Consider the following 24,710-nt stretch of genomic DNA (forward strand, 5'->3'; position numbering starts at 1 on the left):
ATCATGTATAATAATGCTGAGGATGGTCAGAGATCAGAGCAGCAGCTGGTGGAGAGACTGTGTTTGGATCAAAAGCAGTTAAAAGCAGGGAATACTGGGAATTACTGCAAGATACACACACACACACACACACACACACACACACACACACACACACACACACGCACACACACACTCACACACACACACCTCCATCTGCCACATAGGGATCAAGTAATTATCCAGCACAGACAGAGATTACTGCCCCTGCACTTGTATTATAGTTGCTTTGTTGCACAATAACAGTGCAAACATTTGTCAGAGTGAAACTCCCTCAGAGCTCATCGTCAGGTAACAGACTCCACACCTGAAAATGATCTGTGGAAATATAAATAAACTTACTTCATATTCATAAAGCATGAATCTAAACTTGTCCATGTCAGTCAGCTGAGCAGCCGGGATGATGGCTCTCTGGCACCTGTTGGCTTCAGCCTCAGTCATTCTGAGACGTCTCACATAAGGTTTTTATTTTAGAACAGATCAGCTGCAAACATCAGCTCATGGAGCAAACATACAGGTGATTCAGTTCAGATATTACATCTGATAAAATCTGACTTTGGGACAAAGAGTGAGAAGCTGCCTTTTTTTACTTTTCCCATTGTTTTGTAAACTACCACGAATTTTGATGTAAAGTCTGCTGCTGCACTCCTTGTAAACTGTGTATCTGTTGGAGGAGAATGAAAAGCTTGACGGGCAGCAAACAGTCGGAGGCTGGTACAAGTTAAAACTGTCTCCGGTTTCACTGTGATTAGTGCCAAAGTGTCCTCCCCAGGATTTTTCCTACTAATTTACATTTAGACATTTCTTAGGAAAAGACGGGCCGGTGAGAACGAAGCCTCGCCGCAATGTTCACTGTGAATTTTCAGTATTGATGTCAGAGAAACAGAGTATTTTAAGGAGGCGGAGAAGGATTCATCTCTGCCGCTGCTCCCCGGGGAAATGAGACAGAATTAATAGATGGATAGAGAAAGTATCTGATCTCGTTTGTCCTACATGCTTTTCTGTGTTAACGGGGAGGAGAGAGGGTCAAACAGTCACAGCATCTTCACAATGCACTGACTTCTGCTGAGGGTTCATTAGAAATGGACAAAGCTAAAACCCTTTGTTAATGTCCTGATAACATTTATAACTGCATGATTACTGAACAGGAACACAACAGGGTGGAAACTTCAGTGTCATAAAAACAGCTCTCACCAATCACCGTGTTGTTCTCTCTGCTTTTGTATTATTTTAAGTTTTGCACATTTATTAAAACGTGATCAGACTCAATGTTTAAGTTAATAAATGTTTCATCATAAAAAAATCTGCAGCTGTTAATGTAAAAATCACTAAATAAAAAAATGGATCCTGGAGAAGATAAGTGGTAAAACAGTTTCCTTAATGAACTTTACGTCTTTATGGCTTCTAACTGATCCATAAAGCATTAATAAATGATGTATTATCCTTTAATAAAGACATTAATCTCCGCTTAACACATTCTCTACAGGTATGACTTTTCAAGTGGAACAGGAAGGTGCTTGATGTCCGTAATTGGTCGTAAACATCCGTGTGGAGTTCATACTAACGTCTGATGTAATATTTACCCAGCAGGGTGAGGTGCAGGAGCTCGCACCGGACGCCTCGGTGCTGCAGATATTCCTGTCTGACATCAGCTCTCCGGCGTATTTAAATAAGCAAACAGGCTGCTGACACTTCTTGTGATTGGTTTGCATATTGTCTGCGCAGGTCATGAGGTGGGTGGAGTCGCACCGGACCGGCAGGTTAAGCTGTGCTAAATAAGGCATAGTCTACAGTATGATAAGGCACTGCCATCACGCTGCTATTACACTGCAGGCTAACCTGTTGTTGGAACTGTGCCCACATGCTGTGGATGTAGGCCACAGCTTGGTTTGAGTGGCACTGAGGGAGGCTCCATGAACAAAAGCTCCACCTTCTATCCAACTGATTCCCACAGAAAGTCTTCATTTGATTATTTCACTTGTTTTATTGCTTCAGGCTTCTTCAGGTGCTTGAACTGTTACCTGCTCATTCACGTTGCACCTCAGTGTCAGGTTTGTAAGAGCGTCAGTCAAACTGGTGGTTCCAGTTTTTAGGATTTTCTTGGCATCTTCGGTGCAAACGAAAGGCTGCCGTCATCTGTCTGAGCTGCAAACTCCACCAAAGCTCAGGGCTCAGGCGAAGGCGAAGGCCGGGTCCCCATTTCATTTTCAGCTTTGGAACTGAAAACATGTAAAGTTAGTTTGGCTGAACTACAGAAGAAAACACCAATCAAAGGCTAATATTGATCTGACATGAATGGAAGACAGTCCCCATATTAGGCACCGTTTCCTGTTTGCAGGTGTATAAATCACATATTCATGATCACATGTTTGAGGTGAGTCAGCTCTCACTGTGCTGAGGAGAGGTCATGTTGATGAGTCACAGTAAGCGCTCATCATAATGGAAATTACTTTCAGGCTCATATGCATAAATCAGTGGTCGGTTGAAACCAGTGAGTCACGTCTGTCGCACGGATCTCACCAACGCCACGGAAGAAAGGCAGAAACGAGAGAGAGAGAGAGAGAGAGAGAGACAGAGACAGAGACAGAGAAACAGGAAACAGAGGCAGGTAAAAGAAAGGTAGAAAGGCTCTGTGCAGGACGGTCAAGTCCTTCAGCAGCAGACTGGGAAAACCGTCCTGTGTGGACCTGGATTTGTGGCTTTGCCATGTTGAAACAGGAACAGGCCTCCTGCAAACTGCACTCACAAAGCACACTATTGTCTGAAAGATCATTGTATGCTGGAGCAGTAACTTCTCCCTTCACTGGAACCGAGAGGCCTGTAAACCAGCGCAGGAAAAACTGCCCTCGAGCAACAGCACACAAAAGTATGTGGACAGCTGAAATGATTTAGAGAACAATGTTGTAAGTGTATTGAAATTGGCCACTGAGAGTATTTCAGACAGAGAACACAGCTACAGAGGAGGTACTGTATCATTAAAGATAAAGATGATTTATCTCTTTAATCAGTTGGACAGTATCTTAGTCTGGATCCAGATCAGAGCGAACAGCACAGCCAACCATCAGCACATCATGTTTCCACTATCATCAAAGTCACCTGTGTGTTTCCAGATAAAGATCTGACATGTCAAAACAACACAAAGCAAACACTTCATCCCTGATTGTTTTTTACATGTTGACTGAACCAGAAACACCAGAAAACATTTAGCAGATGAATCTCTGCGTCTGCTAAACCACTGGACAAACTTTCCACTTTTCAGGGGAACTGAAATTTGTTCATTGTTATTTTTCAGCACATGAAATGCACACGGGAGCAGTTTTCTAATAATTAAACCTATAAATCAGTTCAATGATCAGAGGATGAGTGAAGTGTTTGAGTGACTTTGTTACCGAGCTGTTTGGCAGTGGACTAGCATCACCGCTTTGTTCTCTAAACCATCCTCGTCTGCGCTGAGGGAAACCACATTCCAGTCTTCTACCTGCCAGAAGCTACGCTGCGTAAACACACAACAGAGTTGTGCAAGTGCAGCTTGGTGAGGATTAGCTTTGCACCAGGTGTATTCAGCTGACCACCTGCTGGGGCAGAAAACAAGGGTCCACGAGCTGTTTTCTGATCACTGCCATACCTCACCCGTGTTCCTTCAGTTACATGTGTAATGTTGAGTGTGTGAGCACAGTGGAATCTTACTTTAAACCATGAACCACGCGTCTGCTCTCCCGCTCTGCTCGTTCAGTGAAGGAAACCTGGACTTTTTAACGGCAACACCCACTTTCTGGAAATCAAACAAATGCTTCAAATGCCAGCTGTCAGTCTCCACGGCAAATTATCGAGCCACGGTCTGCACACTCATCACAAAGGCCTCTTTTTTTTCTCCTAATGGCACATAATGGTTAATGGTACATGACATCTGAATCTGAATGCATTAGACATTACCAGTACGTTTCTCCTGTGATTCCTCTGCTGTGCAGTGAGAGATGAAGTTATACGAGAGTCACATCTGTCTACGTTTCATTATCAGGTTCGCTCACATGGACACCATCACAGACGAGGTCCTCCAACGTTTCCAGCACAGCTCAACTCTTTCCCTCCGCTGGGCGCTCACGTCACTTTGTGTTAGACTCAGTTCAGAAGCTGCTGCATCAGCGTGTTTTCTTTGGCTCCACAGTGTAAGCAGCTGCAGGCAGAGGTGACTGCTCACTGCTTTCACTGCTGTCTGTCTGTGTGTTCTGGACAACTGTCCTCACAAGGACAGAAAGATGGAAACAATCCATCCCCACGTTTAGGTTTACATCTTGGTCTAAGATTAAATTTGTGGAAAACTCTCAGAACTTTATTTTGCAGGAGCAGTTTAGTTTTCACGTCGTTCCAGTGAAGTCCTGTTTACACAGAAATGCATTAGCGATAATAAGGACAGGTACAGCAACGCAAATATGTGTGTGTGTGTGTCTTTGTGTGTCTTTGTGTGTGGGTGTGTCTTTGTGTGACGTGCACTAGAGTAGCATCTTCCTTTGCTAACTGACAGATCAGGTTAAACCTGCCACCAGTGACCTCTCTGACTAACACACACACACACACACACACACACACGCACAATGCCTCTCTCTCTCTCTCTCTCTCTCTCTCTCTCTCTCTCTCTCTCACTCTCTCTCTCTCTCTCTGCCTCCAGCTCAGTCTCTGTAACTCTATTCTGTGGTTAAATGGGAACATTGTGCATGTTCTTGAAAAGGAAGCAGACATTTTGGATAAGTGTGTGTGTTGTTGTTGTTGTTGTTGAATTGGAGGCAGTGTATGTAGGATCAGCTCCGCACAACAACAAACACCCCAACGTCACCCTGAAGTGAATGCAGCCCGTTACATAAGGAGCATGGAGGCAGTCGTCTCGGACCTGAGACGGTGTGAACCTGAGACAGTCGGCTGTTCTGTGAATGGCTGCACTTCATAAAGGAAACACTGATCTCTGTCCTTTGTTGACGGGAAGCAGGAAACAATTGTGGACTGTGACGGCGGCAGAGAGATTTTAAAATCTCTTTGTTGGAAACAAACAGCGAAGCTTTTCAGACTGAGGATTAGAGATTTTCAAACAAACACGTCATTTAAACAGAAAGTGTTGAGTGGACGGTTCGGTGTGTGGTAATAACCAGGATCATGTCTCCGTCAGAGAATCAGTTGAGGCCCAGGAGTAAAATCATCTCATCACCTTTCTTAACGCCAGTTAAAGCCAGTTCTTCTTCTGTCACTCGCACAGATTTGGCTTAGACAGACACCTGTATTCAACTTCCTCCTTTTTCTCATCAACCAAATTTATTATTAAACTTCAGTTTTCATCCTTCAGAAGTAAAGTATTTAACTCTGAGCTTTGGATGTGTGAGCAGGTGGATTTTGTTTGGACAGAGTCAGTAGCTGTGTCTTTATGCTAAGCTAAGCTAACCAGCCTCCAGCTGTAGCTTCATATTTCCTGTACAGACACGGGAGTGATACCACGTCTTCCTGTAACCATGAACTCTGGGGTCTGTAGTGGCAGAACGTGATCTTAAACTCCACAGTAATTCGTCTTTGACTTGAGCACAGACAGACTTTCACAGCCACTCTCCACCCACAGCTCTGGAGCTGACAGAACTGCATTGATGAAGTGCTGCTGGTTAGCAGCTAAAGGTTACAGCTCACACCACAGAATGTGAGACTCCACTACTGTCAGACGACAAGTTGTTCTCTCTGACAAAGGAAAGGGCCAAAATTAAAGGTTGAAATTAAAATAAACCTCACAGAGGATCCTGTATGTGGACACTGTGTGGGTGAGCTCAAGAGCATCACGATTGTCCTTTGGCAAACGCACTGAGGGACTGAGGGACATCACAGAGCAGCGAGACATACGACTGTCCAAAGTCTCAGAGAAATATTATAATCACTGTTATCTGAGGTGTCACATCTTTTCTGGAATATAACGTGAGTGAAAGAAAAAGAAAAATGTTCATTTCTCCTGTGACAGAAAAACACAGATGACAAAACAAATGAATGGAAACTGAACTAAAGACCCAACTCCCAGGTTCACTGGGGAAGAAAGAAAGAAAGAAGCAAAAAAAAAAAACCAAAGGCATGAAAGACAGAACAAGAGAATAAAATAAAGAGGGAGATGCATCAAAGCTGCACAGCTTAAACTCATTTTCACACGCTGAGCAGAAAACATGAGCTCTGTGGAAAATGTATGATGCACTGAGTGACTGAGTCATGAGCTGATTTTTGAATACAGTGTGCTAAAAAGTGTCCCAGCAGTGTGAATATGATTAGAATATTAAACCAGTTATTACACAGTAAGCACACACTGCCAGCCTGACAGCTGCCACGTCAAATAAAAACCTGCGTTTTACATAAAGTCATATAATATTTTATCATGTCATTTGGCAGATGGCTGTTTCAGAGCTGCTCACTTTCATTGTTCCTTACATGACTGAGACACTGGTCTGTTTCTGGTCTGTGGACTGACCACAGCTGTGTGGAGAACAAAGTTTTCATTTTTATTTCAGAAATACAGAATTCTGGCTCTTTAAAAACTGAAAGGTGGAACGTTCCAGACCTTTCCTTCCTTCGTGATTTGTCCTGTGCACTGTGCAGTGATAAGTGTAACATGTGAACACCTGCACAGAGCTGGTCTTTTAAAAGACCAAACACTGAAGCTGCAGTTTCTGCAGCGTGGTGTATGAGGGATCCGTGTGGAGACATGAAGAGGAGTTTTGTAACGTTTCAACGTACCTGAGTCTGATGGAGCTGGCAGGTGAGCAGCTGAGGAGGTGAAGCCCTGCAGGGAGGGCATGGACACACTGAGCGCACACCTGCTGCTGTGATAATGAGTTCAGAACAGGACTACAGCCGTGCTAACGCGCTGATGTACTCTGATTCTTTACTGAGGAACAATGGAAAAATACAATACTCCATTAATGTAATAGAACTGCATTCAAAATGATCTTTAAGTAAAAGTTCAGGGTCAAAAGTAAAAGTACTTGTTCTTATCTTAACTGATCAGATCACTGATCTGAGTCAGTGATGCTTCAGCAGCATTTTACTGTCGTAGCTGCTCCAGATGGAGCTGGTTTCAACTTTACTTTACTTTAGTCCAGTGGTTCCCAACCAGGGGGTCGACCCCTCCAAAGGGTCACCAAATACATCCACAGGGTCATGATATGATTAAAGGGATAAGAAAGAAGAAAAAAGGTTCTGTGTACATAACTTTTTTTTAATTATTATTTTGCACCTTTTTCTTCTTATTCTCTTTTTTGGGAAATTAAAAAGGATAATTTTACTAAGTTGGACCTCAAAGAATTATTTAAATGAGGCGTTTTACAGGCTTGTCATATGGCTGCATAACGAAGGCGTGAGAGTATAAACATGACAGAGAAACTGGCCACACAAACTCTCAGCTCCATTCAGTGAAGAATACAAAGAGAAAAAGAGACTTGGAGATAAACAGAAAGAGAAGAGAAGAGAAGCATCAGCAGAAAGACAGAAACGTGTGAAGTCACCTGCAGGATTCCTGTTCCAGCAGGTTCAGCACAAGTCAGAGTCTCACATTATCCACTGAAGGGGACCAACGGTTTTCCACTTTCCCAGAGCCTGATTCCTTTATGCGTGTGTGTGTGTGTGTGTGTGTGTGTGTGTGTGTGTGTGTGTGTGTGTGTGTGTGTGCGTGTTCTGGGTGTGCAGTGTCGGTCTTAATAATGTCACCTGGAGCAGAAACACAGTGAAAAACACAGATTCATCAGTGACTGCAGCATGTGATAATTCAGGCTGTTCAAACTTGTTCTAACTGTGCACATTTACTTTACATATTTTCATTATAAACCACTGAGATCAATTATTGAATTTCTTAAATGAATACATTTTAAAAAGGGTCAAATTTCGACACTGGATGCAAAATCTGAGGCTGAATTTAATAAGCAGCATTAAATTTCAGAGCAAAGGTCGGAGGTGACTGATTTCTGTCTGTATACGTTCAGATTTTCATCACAGAGCAGATGATGATCGTTTCCTTTAAGCACTGAGATGTTTTGGTGATTAACAGTAAAAGCTGGCTGAACGTCCTGCTCTCTGACCTGCTGCAGTGTGTGACCCAGATGCCAGAAACTGACTCTGTCACCTGGGATCCTCCATAATGGAACCTGGTTGATGACCCAGTTCAGGTCCTGACACACAAATGGATCAGACGCCTCCTGCTTGGAAAACAGCTCCTCTCAATGCAAACGCTGTGAACTTATCTGCTGAGCCGAGGCTGTGCTCTGTGTTTAGTGCTAATTAGCAAATGTTAGCGTGCTAACATGCTAAACTAGGACTTGTCTAAGTGCGGCTGCTAACGTGGCTGCAGGTAAACAGCTGCACGCAAACAACCAGATGTTTGAGTGTGATTCATTCTGTGGTTTTAACTGAATCTGTTTTCTAACTAACGCTAACCCTGTGACTCAACTAATGATTTACTGAGTAAAAACGTAAAAAAGCTGCAGCCACTTTGATTTTTACTCTTATTATCTGAGCAATGACTTGAGTTGTGTATAAAACAAACAGGTTTAACTAATGTCCGTGTGTGTGTGTGTGTGTGTGTGTGTGTGTGTGTGTGTGTGTGCTGATTGAATAACTTGGCTCATGCTCACATGTTTACATGTGTTCACAAACATTAGCAGGAGCATGTTGTGGGTTTTCTGATGGGATTAAACCTGACCTGAACTGAGGCAGGAAGAACTGGGAAGGTTATCAGATCAAACCTCAGGAGAAACACATGTACAGACACACAGACACAGACACAGACACACACACACAGACAGACAGACAGACAGACACACACACACAGACACACACACACACACACACACACACAGACACACAGACACACACACACACACACACACAGACAGACACACACACACACACACACACACACACACAGACAGACACACACACACACACACACACACACACACACACACAGACACACGCAAAATGAGAGAACAAGGCCAGGAACAACACCATCCCTTTAGAAAAACTGGTTTCCGTGTGAATGCATACAATAGCTTGTCACTCGTCTCTTCACAGCGCAGCACCTCCTGCACAGAGCAGCACAAAGTTAAATTAAACTGAGTAAAAAGGCCTTGAACGTGGCATGAAGACCATCTGACACTAAATCTGAAACTAACACTGATCAGAGGCTGAATTTACCAAGAAAGGACGCAGGGAGGACACCACAACAACACAAATGTCCAAACACAACAACACCAGACTGTCTGAAGCAAATTCAGTGACATTTAACACGTTATGCTGTTGTTTCGCAGCTTTGTGTCCCGTCACGGAGACACTGTGTTACCGCAGACCTCCCATCCATCTGAAAATGTGACAATGATTCCCTCTGAAAAGCAGGAGTGTGGAGACGAAAACAAGTCAGATGAATAAAGACAGAATCCGATCTGTATATACTACGATCAGCGAAGTTCAGTTTGAGAAACAGATCTGTGAACCTGAAGGATTCTCAGACACCAAAGCAATGTAACACAGCAGTCTATGTTACTGTCAGAGAGGAAGAAGAGTCTGAGAACTTCTCCTCTTTGAATGTTTGTCTTTGATCCATAAGTGCTCACATGTTTAAATATGAAGTTCTGGCCGACTGTCACGCCTGGAGGTGTAAGATTTTGGAAGTCACAATAAAAAATAAATCTCTTTTGAGTTGCAGTGACTGTTTCTGTGCCCTTTGCTGTAAGTTTCTCTCTTTCTCTGAGTGTAAACATGAGCCGAGTGTGAGTTTCAGAGGTTTGAAGCATGAAGACAGAAAACAAAAACAGGGCGAGGCTTTTTCCAGTGAGTGTGAAAATCACTGAGGCAGAGACCGACACCAAATGAAACAAAGTCGGTATTTTACTCGCGTCTTTGCGTCATTTTCACCGGTTCAGCTCCAGACTTTGGGAAATGTTTCCATGAGCCACAAAGGACAAATTATTACATTTCATTCAGCAGAAGACAAGAAGTCAGAGAGAGGCAGTGCAGTGGAGGAGGAGGCAGGTCTAATAACTCTTTAGTTATAATAAATACAGCAGTAAATCAGTGAGCACATGAATAAAAAGTCACAGTGAGGTCATGGCACTGTACGTAAACACCACGTGATGTATGCACCGGGCTGAACACGGAGCCATGTTCCAGTGGATTTACAACTCAGATGTGTTCATGTTCATCACACGTGTGTTTAATGTGGCTATTTTTTAACACACTGATCTAAACATTTTGTGTTTTATATAATTATATAAAAGTACTCACCTCCTGTAATAGGCCACACCTCAGTAATTACAGGTGCTGTCATTAGATAAACAGAGATCACCTGAGTGAAGTCCAGGATCATCACCTGTTGGAAAAATGATAAAGTCATTTTGATCTCAGTGACACACCTGTACAGTTCTGTGACTGCATCTTTCACAGCTGTGACGCCATCACGGTGAGAAAAGACCTGCCAGAGTCCTCAAAACCAGCTCTCCCCACAACAATGGGTGTTTCCAGGATCACATTTTTCTATGATGACACACACACACACACACACACACACACACACACACACACACACACACACACACACACACAGTACCAGCCACGCTGTCTCAGATGGTGAAGATCTTGCAGAAGCTGCATCAGGATCAGTGACTGGCGAACTTTAAAAAGTGGAGTCTGTCGCCATCTGCAGGCCACATCCTGAGTCTGAGAGAAACAACACTGAGCAGAAAGTTCAGTTCACTTCATCCTACAGCTCAGTTCATATAACACACTGACACATGAGCAACATGATTACAAACACAAACCTGGTGATTTAAGTCCACGAGAGGATTTTTAGTTTGTCTCACTCAGTCGATCTAACTCACAGGGTTTTCCCTGTGAGTTAGATCGTCATTTTGAGAGTGAAATATAAAAACCTGTGCGGAGACTGAAGTTTCCAAACTAAAGAATATTCTCAAAGCTACACTCTGATCCAATCTCTGAGCTACTTTGTATTTTTACACATATAAACATCAGTGGAAACAGTAAATGTGCTTTCATGCTCCTGTTTTTATGAAACAAAACAAGGCTCAGTTGTTGTTTTTTCCAGAGAACATTTTATTAATTCACTTTTTAAAAACAAAACAAACCAAAAAAAAAACAACGCGTTGTTTTTAATACAGTGAAGACGTCTGGGTCTGTGAGGGTTCAGCTTCCTGTTCGGGTCTGAGAGCATCGTGAGAGCCAGTCAGAGACTTACAGACTGTTGATGTCCAGGAGCAGAGCTGCTTAACTACACACCTCTGACAAACAGAGAAGGTCCATCAACACATGAAATCTTTCATTTGTTTCCAGTATTTTCAGGTCAGCTAACAGTGTCAGAGGTCTGAGCTAACAGCTCTGCAGGAGGAGAGTGTAAACACAGAGGTGCACAAAATACTTTATAATAAACAGTGTGGCATACGTGGCAAAATATGAGAAAAATATAAATACAGAGAATCCTGTTCTCTCAGTCTGGCTCTCAAAACCGACAGGACGACGATGGAGGACGATGACGCACGGTGTTTCCAGCCTTTGGACTGATGGGCATACGAGCACTGACATGTGACTACCTGACTATCTACCCTGGTTATACTGCTCCTCCTGAACCTGACGCAGAGGAGAAGAAAAGGAGGAGGAGGAGGAGAAAAGGCTGAGTTCTGGGAATTCAACCGGAGAAAAAAGAGAAATAAAGGAGTGGATGACAAAGCTACAGCAACAGATCTCAAATTTAAAATCCCACCTTATATGACAGGAGGGGAGAGAAGAGTAAAGAGAGAGAGGAGGGAAAAGGTCACATGATTAAAGGTGGGAGAAAGAAAGAACCAAACATTACAGAGGTCAGAAAGACGTGAATGCAGGTGAGGGAAGAGGACATCAGAGGAAGACTTTGGATGAGAGGACACAGGAGTCTGTCTCTTCGTCTCACAGTCCGGTGTCGTTATATGTGGGTGTGACCACCTTCAGGATGCTCTGTGCGTTCTCCTCCACCAGGGGGCGCCACTTCACCTCCCCCGTCAGCAGCAGGTCCTCCCCGTCCAGAGCATCAATGAACTGCATCTGCACACAGCAGCAGGGTGGACGAAGCACTGAGGACTTTTACTTCAATAAAGTATCAGGACGACAAAGTAGAAACACACAGCAGAAACACACAGCAGAAACACACAGTAGAAACACACAGCAGAAACACACAGCAGAAACACACAGCAGAAACACACAGTAGAAACACACAGCAGAAACACACAGTAGAAACACACAGTAGAAACACACAGCAGAAACACACAGAAACACACAGTAGAAACACACAGTAGAAACACACAGTAGAAACACACAGAAACACACAGTAGAAACACACAGTAGAAACACACAGCAGAAACACACAGCAGAAACACACAGTAGAAACACACAGTAGAAACACACAGTAGAAACACATACACAGTAGAAACACACAGTAGAAACACACAGTAGAAACACACAGCAGAAACACACAGTAGAAACACACAGTAGAAACACATACACAGTAGAAACACACAGTAGAAACACACAGCAGAAACACACAGCAGAAACACACAGCAGAAACACACAGTAGAAACACACAGTAGAAACACACAGCAGAAACACACAGTAGAAACACACAGTAGAAACACACAGTAGAAACACACACACAGTAGAAACACACAGTAGAAATTCTGCATTATGAGTAAAGCCTCCTACTGAAGTAAAAGTACAGAGGTTTTATCAGCTTTTACTAAAATCTGAGGTGTTGGGTGTTTCGTACCTGCCAGGTCAGCAGCAGGTTTGTGTGTTTGACTGTGTGTGTGTGTGTGTGTGTGTGTGTGTGTGTGTGTCAGTCAGGTCTTGTTTGTCTCATCCAGCTGAGGCTTGTTCAGTCCACATGTTTCTGAGCTCATGAGAATAAGATCAGCAAAAAACAGAAAAGTGGACGCGTCGGATGAGTGAGACAAAAAAAGCAAAGAGCAGCGAAGCAGAAACAGGAAGTGTGACGTAAACAGTGAGACACAATCATTAAACGAAAGCTGCAGAGAGGGGATGAAAGAGAGCGAGGGTAAAAGGAGAGCGGGTCCCGGACCATATGGCCCCAGCAGCAGATGGAGGCCTGCAGGTGTTTCTGAAACCAGGTTTTCAATCTCACAGAGGGAAAGAAAATATACAGAGAGGAGGGAGAGGAAGAGGTGAGGAAGAGGCAGAGTGTCGGGTTATAGCACCGGACAAATTCTCCCGATAATGACATGTAACTTCAGAGTTTACAATTAAAATTCCTGGTTTCAAAATCGTACTTTAGTATGGAGGTCTTAACTCTTCATGGAGTTTCAGGAGTAAACGCATTCATTCTACTGTGAATACACACAAATATATGATCTCTGATTCCGTCTGACATTATCTGACTATTCCTTCCAGCACTGCTCAAACAGGAGAGAAGGTTTCACTCATGGTTTCAGTTGAAACTGATTTTTTTTTTTTCTTCGTTTGATCTTTTCATGGTTGAACCACTCGTTTCTCCTCTGAATGTGCAAACTAACCACACAGATGTTCATCTTCCAGAGAGATCACAGAGGAAGAAGAGGAGAAGCCGTGATGCATCACGTGTGTTTGTAGATGACACAGTAACACTTCACACACCTGAACCATGAATATAAATACAGAGAGAGGTGAGCGTGCAGGAGACGGACACGGAGACACACCTGTTTGCGTACGTATTCCACCATGAGTTCCAGCTGTCTGGGGTCTTCACACTGGCGACTGAACAGGTTTCTCCACAGAGCTGCAGCCAGCACGCAGTCATCAGACAGGATTCCCTGCAGACACGTTCAGCGTGTTACTGACCCTGCGTTACCACGGCGCACACATCATTCGTTCTGTTCGTTCTCCACAGAGACTGAAGGTTCTGATATGTTCCTGTATGTGTGAGCACGAACGTCTCCAGGTTAAAAATCAGCCCCTGTGATGCTGTTTGTGAGTCTCTGACTGTAGAAATGAAAACAAGTCAAATGAAGGAGATTTGTCTTTACACTAATGTGTTTAACGCTGAATCGATTCCCTCTGTGCTCCCGCTCAGTTCCACAGGTAGCACATGCTTTGTGGCTGAACTTTGTTTTAATTACTACACTAAAACACAATGTCTTCTATCTGAATGTCCTCAGTAGTGTATACAGAGCAGCTCATGTCCACATTACCAGGACTGTTGAATATAAACACTGGATTCAGGTCCATGATATATCAAAGAACATTTTTACAGTGCGAAGCCTAAAATTCAGACGTGTCAGGAACTGAACTGTGAGTTTCTCACCTCATCATATCCAAATATCGCAGCATAGAAAGTCTCCGTCATCGCTTTCATTGCTTCCTTTCGATGGATGGCATCGATCTACATCACAGTCAGAGAGAAAATCACAGTGACGAGCAGCAGAAACACGTTAAAACAATCCAACGCTGCGGTGAACGAGAATAAACACAGCTACGCTAGCAGCTCTGTGAGGCTGAACTCAGACACAGTGCTGAGGAACTACACAGGACAAACTGGAAATCCCACCTGATGGTGGCGCTAGATGGAGCAGTTATCACAAACAACAATAACAACAAAGGTTCAATTACAATTCATCCTGACGTGGGCACGAATATGTGTCTCACAGTTCACAGTAATCTATTCAACAGTTGCCCAGAGATTATGAACAAAGCATCTTGGTGGAGAAGGAGTAAAAGTCAGAGGATCATCAGTCATCACGATTCATCAGCTGGGGACCATGAACATCTGTCCAAAATGTCAGGTCAGTCCATTTCATAGTGGTTGAGATATTTCAGTCTGGAAGACAGAAGTGGACCAGTGGACGCTGCCATCCACAGGGAGCGCTGCCAGCAAGTGTCCGGTGCAAGAAAACCTTCGTCTCAACCTTAATTTCTTCTCAGAAAACTTTTCAGTTTGTTCCTACATGCTGCTAAATAAAGCCGGGGCCTGCGGTCGTTATTTAAAATGCATCACAGCTACAGCTGAATCTGACGGCTGTCCTGTAGCCATCTGCCCTGAAGACGAAGCCGAGGAGCAGCCCAGGTTCAGGAAGCACACGGTGAATCAAAGGACAGAAGGTTTGCTTGGTTTCAGCTGGCTGCAGCAGTAATTACCAACACGGAGAAAATGACCAATGTTTTTACTGCTCTTTACCACAATTAGCATGAAACCTAAGAGCGACTCCAATCACTGGTCCTGGCTGTAAAAATACATGTGCTGCTGATGTAGAGCTCGATTAGGAAACGTGTGTGAGCACACACACACACACACACACACACACACACACAGACACACACACACACACACAGACACACACAGACACACACACACAGACACACACACAGACACACACACACAGACACACAGACACACACACACACACACACACACACACACACACACACACACAGACACAGACACACAGACACACACACACAGACACACACACACACAGACACACACACACAGACACACACACACACACACAGACACAGACACACAGACACACACACACAGACACACACACACACAGACACACACACACAGACACACACACACACACACAGACACACACACACACACACACACAGACACACACAGACACACACACACAGACACACACACACAGACACACACACACAGACACACACACACACAGACACACACACACAGACACACAAACACACACACACACACAGACACACACACACACACACACACACACAGACACACACATGTTTGTGTTTAAATAAAATTTGCTTTCCCAGCACAGAAAATATTACGACGTGATCTTCAAGGTTCAGTCTTTTAGAAAAGAACAAAAAACACATTTATACGTACGAAGTGTGCTGGTGCTTTGACTTTCACTGAGTTTTAGCCAGTTGTCCTTTAAAGGTCAAAGGTTAGGCTTCCTGTTTATTATCAAAATCTTCTTTTGTTTTACTTTCCTTCCATGTTAGTAATTTTTTCCTTTTTCTCTTTTTTCGACTGTTTATCATTTGGTTTTACATAGAAATGATCAGTGATTCGTTAACTGGTTGTATGATCATGGTCATGATCATAGTTTTAACGTAACGTAACAACGTAACACTTTGTGTTACGTTGGAGTTTTGATTTTCTGTACAGTTAATTTAGCATTTCCTTTGTTGGTCTGTCGTGAAAACTGGACTGGAAAACAAAACCGGACTCTTGAATTTTACACCAAAGACTCGTGACTTCACTTGAACTTGATTTTCTCCCCAAGCCCAAAGACAGACTGACAGACAGGTAGATACATAAACTTCTCTCTCTCTCTGTCCATGGTTCTGGTTTGACAGTTAACGACTGTAGTTTGTGTCAGTGTCCTGTCTGGCTGGTAACTGGACATGAATTTACTGCTCACTAAAGAGTAAATTACATAAAACGAACCACAGCGACTGGTGGAGAAGAAAAGCTTAAACGTCCTGTCTGAGAAGCAGGTGAATAAAAATGGCCACAGGTACATTGGTGCTGGCAGATGGAGGCACTTTTTATTTTCTTAATCCATCTTATTCTATCAAATTTTAAAAAAGTCAAACAAACACACAAACAGCTACAGTATGTTCTCCCTCTATGAACCCTGAGAGTTAATTCCAGTATAACCTGAGCTGCAGAAACTCTTTCTGAAAGCTACACGTGAGCGAAGCCAAGATTTAAGTCTGTGATGTCAATGAGCGACACTTCCTGGAGCTGCTCCACTGACAAAGAATAGAGGACCAACTCTGTGGACACGGTGACCGCAGCCAGGCCCACTCTCCGGGGATTTGGCTTCACTTTCTGCTCGAGAACTGCTGGCACAATTATGCTGATGTAAAACTTTAAATAAACAAAAGCTGCATCCTATGTAGCATGCAATGGCACGAATAAAACTTAATGCACCGCTGCATCAGTCCAAAGCGGAAATGTTTTGAAATAATGAATATTTATTTAACAGAATGACATTTAGTTGTTTTCAGGCAGAGAACCAGTTTGGAAGCTGGCTGGTTCGTTCCTGTGTAGCTGTGTGGATGCAGAGGAACAACACTGCTCGAGAGAAAACTCAGCTGCTGTGGAAACTAACGGGACAAAATCTTACTCTACTGCTGCAACCGCACACCGATGGAAGGAATATCTGTGCAATACTTCTCACAAATAAGAGGTTTGTATGAACACAAACAAACTACGCTCATCTTTGAGTGACAAACATTCCACTCGTTTTTCACTGAGCGTTCCCGTTTTCCAGCTTCCAAACTGAGAATTTCCTGATTTTCTCTGTTTGATATCAAAACGATTTGACTTCAGGTCGGACATGACGGGACGTCTGAGGACGTCACCTTGTTTCACTGTTTTACAGACAAAACGATTCACAGAGAAAATAATCAGTCGTGAAAATAATTATTTGTCGCCGTAGTTGATTAAATTTGAGAAACCCAGAACCTGACTGAAATGTTTTACTGCAGCTTATGAACCGAACAGTTAAACATTCACTGCTGTGGATTCATCGATCGCCAGATGAACAAACACTAATGTTTTTAATGTGGACACTGTGGACGTTCTTTCCACCTGCTGTGATTTACTGCATCTCGAAGCATTTCTTGTCACATGATATCACTGGTACAGAGACAGTGGGTGAAGGGTGCTATAATTAGGAAACCCTGTATGTTATCACTGACATGTGGTGCATTAGTCTGTATGTGTAAGGAATGTACAGTATGTGTTTATGGTGGGAGTGATGCTGTGTGACCATGTGGACTCACTGACCTGATTATTACCACGAGGCTATGTAAGAAGCTAAAACAAGGACAAGCACATATGAACACACACACATATGAACACACACATCACAGAACCTACCCCCATGATCTTGCTCCTCTGCTCTACATCCTCCCACATGGAGTGGACGATGTAACGGCACATGTACTTTCCCGCTCTGCCCTCCTGACGCATCCGCACCAAACACATCCTGACAGGGGAGGGAGTCAAACATGATGAGGGAGTAACAGGCATGGGGACTGTTTTATGTCCCAGGGGCGCTCACAGTACCAGTCGTCTGTCACCCAGAATTCTAACGGATATATATATCCGTATGTGTGTGTGTGTGTGTGTGACTCACCACACATGCAGCTGTGCTACCAGGAACCAGGAGTTGAGTGTGTCAGGGAGGGAGAACTCTGAAACAAACACAAAACACTAAGTGTTACAACACAGCCACACAACTCTCCTGTTTCCAGTTGTCCATCTCTTCCTTCACACCAGACACTTGCAGCACGGCAGACACACAATCGATCCATTAAATGCTTTTGTTTTCAGTCATTTGTTCCAATTTAAAAAACAATTATTTCTCCTGTTACATTCTTTAGTTTAGCATTGTACAACAGTTGTGATGTGATCCCACACGACGTGTTTTAATCCGCCTGTGAACCACGATCAGCCTCATTTTATCAAAGATCAGCAGACTTTAACCAGTTCTGAGAAACCAGCCCCACATCTCTGAAGCATCAGGGGACACTGCATGCAGAACACACGTGTGCTGCCTTTGCCATGGTAGCAGGATTAAAATGCAGCATGATAATGCAGCAGGCTCCAAGTGTGTGAGTAATATTAGAGTGTGTTGTGTTTTTCTCTGTGTGCCAAGTTGTAAAGCGTCAAATAAACCTGTCAGGCAGATGGTGACAGCGTCCCTGAGCGCTCACCAACTCTATTTGGACCGCGACAAATACCAACACCTTAGGAGCAGGGCTAATACTGAACTCTGTGTGTGTGTGTGTGTGTGTGTGTGTGTGTGTGTGTGTGTGTGTGTGTGTGTGTGTGTGTGCGCGTGTGTGTGTGTGCGTGTCATTTAAAATCCAGAGATTTTCTCAGTGCGTATTTGCAGTATGATCTAAACACTCTCTCTCCTGCCTTCAAAACATACTCACCGTCAACATTCCTCTTATTTTGAAAGCTTATTTTCTTATTTTGAAAGAGTCTTATAATGTTCATGGAATCACTGATTCTTTAAACAAAGTCTTCTGATAACAAGTAAATAAGTGATAATCAAAAATCTAATACTTCTTCACTTTATCGCATTCATAAAATGTTCAACATCCCACAATATACACACTGTTTAAAGGGTCAGTCCACAGATTTTACGCGTGAAGCTTCATTTGCTCATCAGAGGCAGAACCACTCAGCCTGTGAACACTGCTCTGCAGGGAGTTTTACGGCTCAGTTGCATTGTGGGAAATGGTGAAGGAGGAGTTGGGAGGGTGGGGACTCTAAGCAAACCTTTTTCACCATACACTGATGTGATGCTGAGGCCACACTTACTGTCAAAGAACTCGTCATAGTTGACTCTCTCTACACAGCACGTGTACATGCGCAGGGCAGCAATCTTGATTTTCTGTGAAGACAAAAGACAAATGGATTTTATGGATCTACTGAAGACACGTCTGTGTCTTTGATCACATCCATAACACTGTGGACAGCTGTGGTTTCCTGCTGTGCTGCCACCACACAGATTTAACTGTATGAAGAAAACAACAACACAAACCTCTGAGCAGAGACAGGACATGAGGTCAGACGTGTGTAAATGTTCACGCAAAACTGTAGCGAAGCCTCACATTACACACACACACACACACAAACACACAACCACCAACTCTTTAGCCAAAACCTCCCACACAACCAAACGCTGCCATGTCTGTAAACGTTTGTGCTGCAGTGATGTGGGAAATGTTGGATGTAACGGAAACACACGGACGTCCTGAACAATATTAGCAGCGTGTTCATGATTTCATTTGACTTTTGGTCTTTTACTTAATCTCCTCAGGCTACAGATTCAAACTTCTACAAATCCCTTAATTGACTATTAGACATGTTAACAATCAATAATCAGTTGATCATTAAGAAATAATGCAACACAAAGAGAGTGTTTTTCCATAGTGACCGTGTTTAAAAACTACTGATATGAAACAACACAAGTAAATAAAGTATCTGAGCAGTAAATAAATCTAATTTGACTTATAATGACAGAAAACTGTCTTCACTTCAACTCTGACTCCCTTTAGAAGGAGTCCCTTCACTACGGCATAAATCCCATAAACTAAAGTAGATGCAGACGCTGTGTAGCATGGAAGATCCTCCCCACCTCCATCCCCGTTCCTCCGTCTCTCTGTTTCCGCCCTGCGTGTTAAACCAAAGCCTCCCGCCCTGTGATGTTCCCTCCAGGCTGTTGTTGACATGTTTGTACTCAACCAACAGGTTAAATAAGGGTAAAGGTGCAGCAGCATTTTAACGCTGCACTCGGGTCAGTTCAGTTCTCAGGTGGACTTCTGCATACAAAGACACCCTGTATAACCAAGCACAGATCTACTTATGTGTCCACTGTCCTTCCTGATGTCCACGTCTGCATTATTTTTGGGAGTGTATCAGGGACTTTGTCTTTCATCCATCCATCCACCCCCCTCACTCCATAGCCTTGCCTCCCCCCTTCTCTCTGTCACTCACCCATTTGTTGTATTTGAGGGGTCCTGTGAAGCCCATGGCCTCAATGAGCTTTGTGAAGGCCCCGACTTCTTCCTCTGTGTGCTGGGGCGTCTCCTTCACATTACAGAGCTGCAGGACAAGAGACAGAAAAACAGAAAACAGTGAGTGGGCGATGAAGAAGTGGGTGAAGGAGGAGGTGAGAGAAGTGTGAGAGGTAACAAAAAGAGATGCAAGAGAAAGGGAGACGGAAGAAAGAAGGAAGAGGGAAGGAGGGAAAGATGAGGGGCCCGGACAGAAAAATGAGACAGGCGGTGTTTTTGAAGAAGAGTGAGGAAAACTGAGACAGACAAGGTGGAGGTGAAAATAACCCCGGCAGAGAAGCACCAGAATAAACAGCTCCTACAACAGGCTCAGTATTCCTCGTGTATGAACTGTATCACCCTCATTAAAGCAGCACCACATACACTTTCACTGACACACACACACACGCAACCTGCTGTATGACGACACACACCTGGGGAACACGGCCTTTACTGAGCGAGTGCAGCTGCTGAGTAAATGAATATACCGACCTATTCTGAGCTGCATGTGGTCCGAGCTGCAGTTTCATTACAGCAACCATGCAATGATGTTTTCTGCTGAACTATGAAACCAGCCGACGGTTCTGCAAGTGTCTGTGTTCAATACGCAGCGCGGTCAGGAAGTAGTATACTGACCCAAACACAACAGAACCCTGATTATAAGACCAGACCCCCCTGGGTTTTTGGGAAAGAAAAAAAACAGGTCTTGGAAACATTGGAAAATATTTTGGCGGACAGAAAACACTTTTCAGATTAGTCCTAAATTACTCCCCAATGTAGACGTCTTCGTCCCTGAAGCCTTCTACACGTGCATCCTGTCTCGGTCACAGACTCTGAGACACTCTGTCCTATCAGGTGTTAACGATTTTCTGTGCCTGTTAGCAACGTTTCAGACTCTTCAGCCTTTTTGAGGCCTTCTCATGACATTCTTCACTGCTGTGTGTGTGTGTGTGTGTGTGTGCGTGTGTGTGTGTGTGTGTGTGTGTGTGCGTGTGTGTGTGTATGTGAAATGCTCTGGACCTGATTTCACTCATCAGGGATTTATTTCCTGCATCGCAGTGAAACAGGTTACATGAACCAAAAGAAACTCATGCAGGTTTGAATGGTCTAACCTTTGGCTGACTGACTCTTTCATTAGACCTGGTAAACCTCACACAGTTAGTAACACAGACTTTGTATAAAAGATTGATGATCGTAAATACAACCCAGCATACAGGCTTTAAATACCTTCCTCTGTCACGTTACCTGTGTGGTGATGTGCAGAGTCCGACATGGTGTTAAGCTGGAAGAGGAGACTCTGGCCAGCTGGCAAGCTGCTAAAGCTCTCGCAAAGCAGGCTTCTTGATCGAATGCCTGGAGACAGAGAGAGAGAGAGAGAGAGAGAGAGAGAGAGAGAGAGAGAGAGAGAGTAAAGAGAAGAACATGAGATTAAGCACTGAGAGAGTGAGACACACACACACACACACACACACAGTATTAAACAGATATGAAGTTTGAACGATGGTACTCGTGAAGTCCCACAGAACAGCTGGACAGAAGAAACTGAAGAAAAAGTGGATGAAAACTGCTGCAGATGTGAGTGCGACGCAGACACAGCCACATGCTTTGGTCCTGACTGCGGCTGGAACATGTTTGGACTCTGGTTTTTCATACATGTTCAAATGTACGTGGCACAGTCACTTATCCTGACCCTGTTATTCACACAGCCCCCTGCAGACTGACATATCACCGGTACCCACCCAGGCTTCAGCTGAGGCCTTCTCTGAGGAGCTTAGTCCTCAGACGGGAAACGACGATGGGAAAACGATACAACTCCCAAAGCAGACGACTCAGGGGTGAAATTTTTAAAACTGGACAAATCATCTTTGATATGAATGTTTTTGGTCGTATGACCGTGTGAATGGGACACTAATGGGATGAGATGTTAATGTTAAATATATATATATTTGAATAACAACAATAAAACATGGCTCCAGGTGTTTATGTTTGTGTACGCCTCAGGTAAAACCAGATCTGTGAACTTCATGTGTCCATCAAAGCCTGGTCAGTCCTTCTCTGACCGTTACCGTTGACCGGGATTAACGCCAGTTAGCGGTTAACCTGCACGGTCAAGTTCACCTGCACAAACCAGGTGATGACCCACACAGGTGACTAATCTCATTAAACTAACAGCGGTGTTTAGGTTGGGCTGTTTTCCCAACTTTTCTCCCACTTCGCTCTCAGCCTTAAACTGAGGCACCGGCTCTCGTTACGGTTCGTAACGTGTCGTTAGTTTACTTCAGCTCAAATCCAATTAGCGGCTAAGCTAACGTTAGCTCTAACGTGATTACCTTTCGGTAGGCGGCTCCGGACGCTGTCCCGTTAATGAAGCCTCTGACGGCGGACTGCAGCGGCCGCCGATACATGTCTCCGCGATACCCTAAACTCACAGGCGAGGACCGGGCTGCCACCGAACCGCGGCTCCCTTCAGCAGACCCTTCAGGTTTGGTAACAGCTCTCCTCCTCCGCCTCCGCCTCCCCAGCAATGTCAACGGAATCTGTCCGGCAGCCAGTCCTGTCCGGCCGGAAAACAGAGCTCAGCGAAGAAACGGTCCGCTTGTGTGGAGAGCGGTTATTGATCCTGGGTTTTAAAGTGTATTTCATTCTCTTAATTTATTTATTTATTCATTTATTTATTTATTTATCAGACCTGAAGTATTTTACCAGGGTGTTCAGTCTGTTCAAAACAAAGAACAATGATCTCCGTATAATCTGAATCCTCAATTAAAAACGTGTCTCTATTTATATTTCAAGAGGGACCTGCAACATTTTGCTTTTCAACATTTGTTTGGTTCTGGTTTTAGAAACAAGGCACTGATGTTTCACTGCTGCAGTGTAATTTATTAATCCTGAAACAAGTCCTCCCTTCATGAAGATTACAATCACATTATAATAAGTTGTTGCTGAAACTGTGTTGATTCAACTGTAACAGAGAAAGTCAGAGAAACACCAAAACAAGCTGACGGAAACTCTCCAACGTCCATCACCGACAAAAAGTCTTATAAATAATCACACAGAAGCAAACGTGTCCTGTCTCCCATTTGGTGCCGGGCAGGTAATCCAGTGTGGTCTGAAGATTAAAAAAACATCATCAGTTTTTGGCTGAGCTGGATGCAGAGACTCTGTGATAACAGAGTGAGGGGGGGGGGGGCATGCATGGCTGCCTCTGCAGATTGTTCAGAGCCATCCAGCTATTCAGCTGCTTCCTGCTAAAGCCCCCAGTCCGACGGTCATAGCGTGTAGTGGATTTCTGCATGAAAGATGTGAGAGGATGATGTGTTAGTCCCATCCTCACACAAAAAACAACAAACACTGGCATGTACGCAAATAAACATATGGTTTAACATCCAAACAGACACATGGATGGAATATTTTCTTTCTGTGCACACAGTGTTTTATGATATCTTAGTGGGTTCAACACTCATGTCCATATGTTGAACTGCAGCTGATGGTGTCATGGCCTGACATAGGCTGTTACAGTGGAGCCTGATAACAGTCTTCAACCACATGCAGCAGAACAGTGACAGATACAGACTCAGTGCAGGTACAGTGGAGGGCCCGGGGTTACAGAGAGGTACCGCAGGTCAGAGGGCTCAGTGGACGTTTGTCTCTGAGGAAATGAAGTCAGTGGCTTCAGACTGATGCTGAACGTGAACAGTTAACAATAACAGCTCAGCAGTGAGTTATGAGACACAACTGAGAGGCGTAACGTCAGGTCTAGCCACTGCTATTTCCTCGGCAGTCAGTCAGATGCTGCACTCTCTGCGGTGACCTCACCTGACAACACACACACACACACACACACACACACACACGCACACACACACACACACACTGTGTTGAAGCTGTCGTTAGCTGCTCTGTCATCCTACACTTCATTTTCTACTGTTATGTATTTTTAATTAACCTCCTCATGCTGCAGAGTCGACTCAGTGCGTGTTAGCCTGTGGACATTACTCCTGATTCCTGCTGCCTGAATACAAATTTATACAAATTTTTAGTTCCTGTTTACGTCAATCATTGTTTTGCATTTG

At 43.9% G+C, this 24,710-nt stretch overlaps 1 protein-coding gene across 1 annotated transcript; it reads right to left on the reverse strand.

Moving 5' to 3' along the window:
• Window positions 1-11,132: 11,132 nt before the first annotated feature.
• Window positions 11,133-23,164, reverse strand: LOC121179799 (ubiquinol-cytochrome-c reductase complex assembly factor 1). The gene is made up of 9 exons (XM_041034842.1): window positions 22,968-23,164; window positions 21,883-21,990; window positions 20,579-20,686; window positions 19,400-19,472; window positions 18,204-18,261; window positions 17,945-18,053; window positions 14,378-14,455; window positions 13,773-13,886; window positions 11,133-12,129 (listed from the first exon to the last, which is right to left on the reverse strand). The coding sequence occupies exons 1-9, from the start codon at window positions 23,040-23,042 to the stop codon at window positions 11,995-11,997; spliced, it is 858 nt and encodes a 285-aa protein (XP_040890776.1). The 5' UTR covers window positions 23,043-23,164; the 3' UTR covers window positions 11,133-11,994.
• Window positions 23,165-24,710: the final 1,546 nt, after the last annotated feature.

The sequence above is a fragment of the Toxotes jaculatrix genome, chromosome 3 (genome assembly GCF_017976425.1).
Source record: "Toxotes jaculatrix isolate fToxJac2 chromosome 3, fToxJac2.pri, whole genome shotgun sequence".
NCBI classification, from domain to species: domain Eukaryota; kingdom Metazoa; phylum Chordata; class Actinopteri; family Toxotidae; genus Toxotes; species Toxotes jaculatrix.